This window comes from Trypanosoma conorhini (assembly GCF_003719485.1).
Source record: "Trypanosoma conorhini strain 025E chromosome Unknown Tco_14.4_contig_01098, whole genome shotgun sequence".
NCBI lineage: Eukaryota > Euglenozoa > Kinetoplastea > Trypanosomatida > Trypanosomatidae > Trypanosoma > Trypanosoma conorhini.
Window position 1 is genome coordinate 280 of NW_021705171.1, and position 1,143 is coordinate 1,422.

The 1,143-nt window shown below is 56.3% G+C and overlaps 1 protein-coding gene across 1 annotated transcript, besides 1 other annotated feature; it reads right to left on the reverse strand.

The window, feature by feature from the left end:
• The first annotated feature begins 184 nt into the window (after positions 1 to 184).
• Positions 185 to 205: a microsatellite.
• Positions 206 to 258: 53 nt separating this feature from the next.
• Tco025E_09398 (casein kinase) lies at positions 259 to 1,143 on the reverse strand (the record flags this gene model as incomplete). The annotated part of the gene is made up of 1 exon (XM_029376217.1): positions 259 to 1,143. A coding segment is annotated over one exon (885 nt), but the record flags the coding sequence as incomplete, so codon positions are not given.

Genomic DNA, 1,143 nt, shown 5'->3' on the forward strand with positions numbered 1-1,143 from the left:
GCTCCGCGCTCATCGTGTCTTGTGTCCTCCACTCCTACCTTGCTGGCAACAGAAGGAAAGGGAGAGGGGGAAAGACGGGCGGCACGCGTTCTCCTCGGTTGATTCAGAATAGGATGTCCTTTACTGCGGTCTATTATGCTCTTTTGTTGATTTTTCTTCTCGCCAAAATGTTGTCATTGCTAACATATACATATATATATATATAGTGGTGCTTTTGGTTGCTTTAGCCTCACATTGAGGCCCCTGATTATGTTTTTGCTAGCTGTCCTTTTGGTTTTGGTCTTGCGAGACATCTCTGCTTTGGTCCTGCAAACTTTCATGAATGCGCTTCAACGTCCAGTCGAACACGTAGTCTGGGTGGTACCCTTCCCGGACAAAGAGCTCTCGGAAGAGCCGCTTCAGGTAGCTGTAGTCCGGCTTGTCCTCGAAGCGCAGGCTTCGGGTGTAGTTGAGGTACGCGGCGAACTCCGCCGGGAACCCCTTGCACAGCGTTTCTAAGGAGGTGGACATTTTACACCTTGCGATAGTTACGTACTTTTCCTGCTTCGTGTGCGCCTTCAGGCCCTGCCACGGCAGCGAGCCCCGCAAGAAATACATCAGGACGTAGCCGATGCCCTCCAGGTCGTCACGGCGGCTCTGCTCGATGCCGAGGTGCGTGTTGATCGAGCAGTACCGCGCCGTCCCGGTCAGGCTTTTCCCCTCCTTGTACGGGATGTGCTGGTGCGTGCGGGGGTCGCGATACTTCTTGGCGAGGCCGAAGTCTACGATGTAGACGTGGTGTCCCTTCTTCCCGGTGCCCATCAGGAAGTTGTCCGGCTTGATGTCGCGGTGGATGACGCTCTTGCTGTGAACAAACTCGATGCGCGCGATCATCTGCTCGGCCAGCAGCAGCGTGGTCTTCAGCGAGAGTTTCCTACCACAGAAGCTGAAGAGGTCCTCGAGTGAGGGCCCCAGCAGATCCATCACCATCACGTTGAACTCGCCCTCCACGCCGTAGAACAGGATGTTGGGGATGCCCACGACCCCACCGCCAGCGTTGAGAATGCGGTAGAATCGGGCCTCGAAGGCCAGCTGCGGGTGGCGCGTCTTCACCTGCTCCAGCTTGATGGCCACGGGCTCGCCGGTCTGGATGTTTGTGCCGCG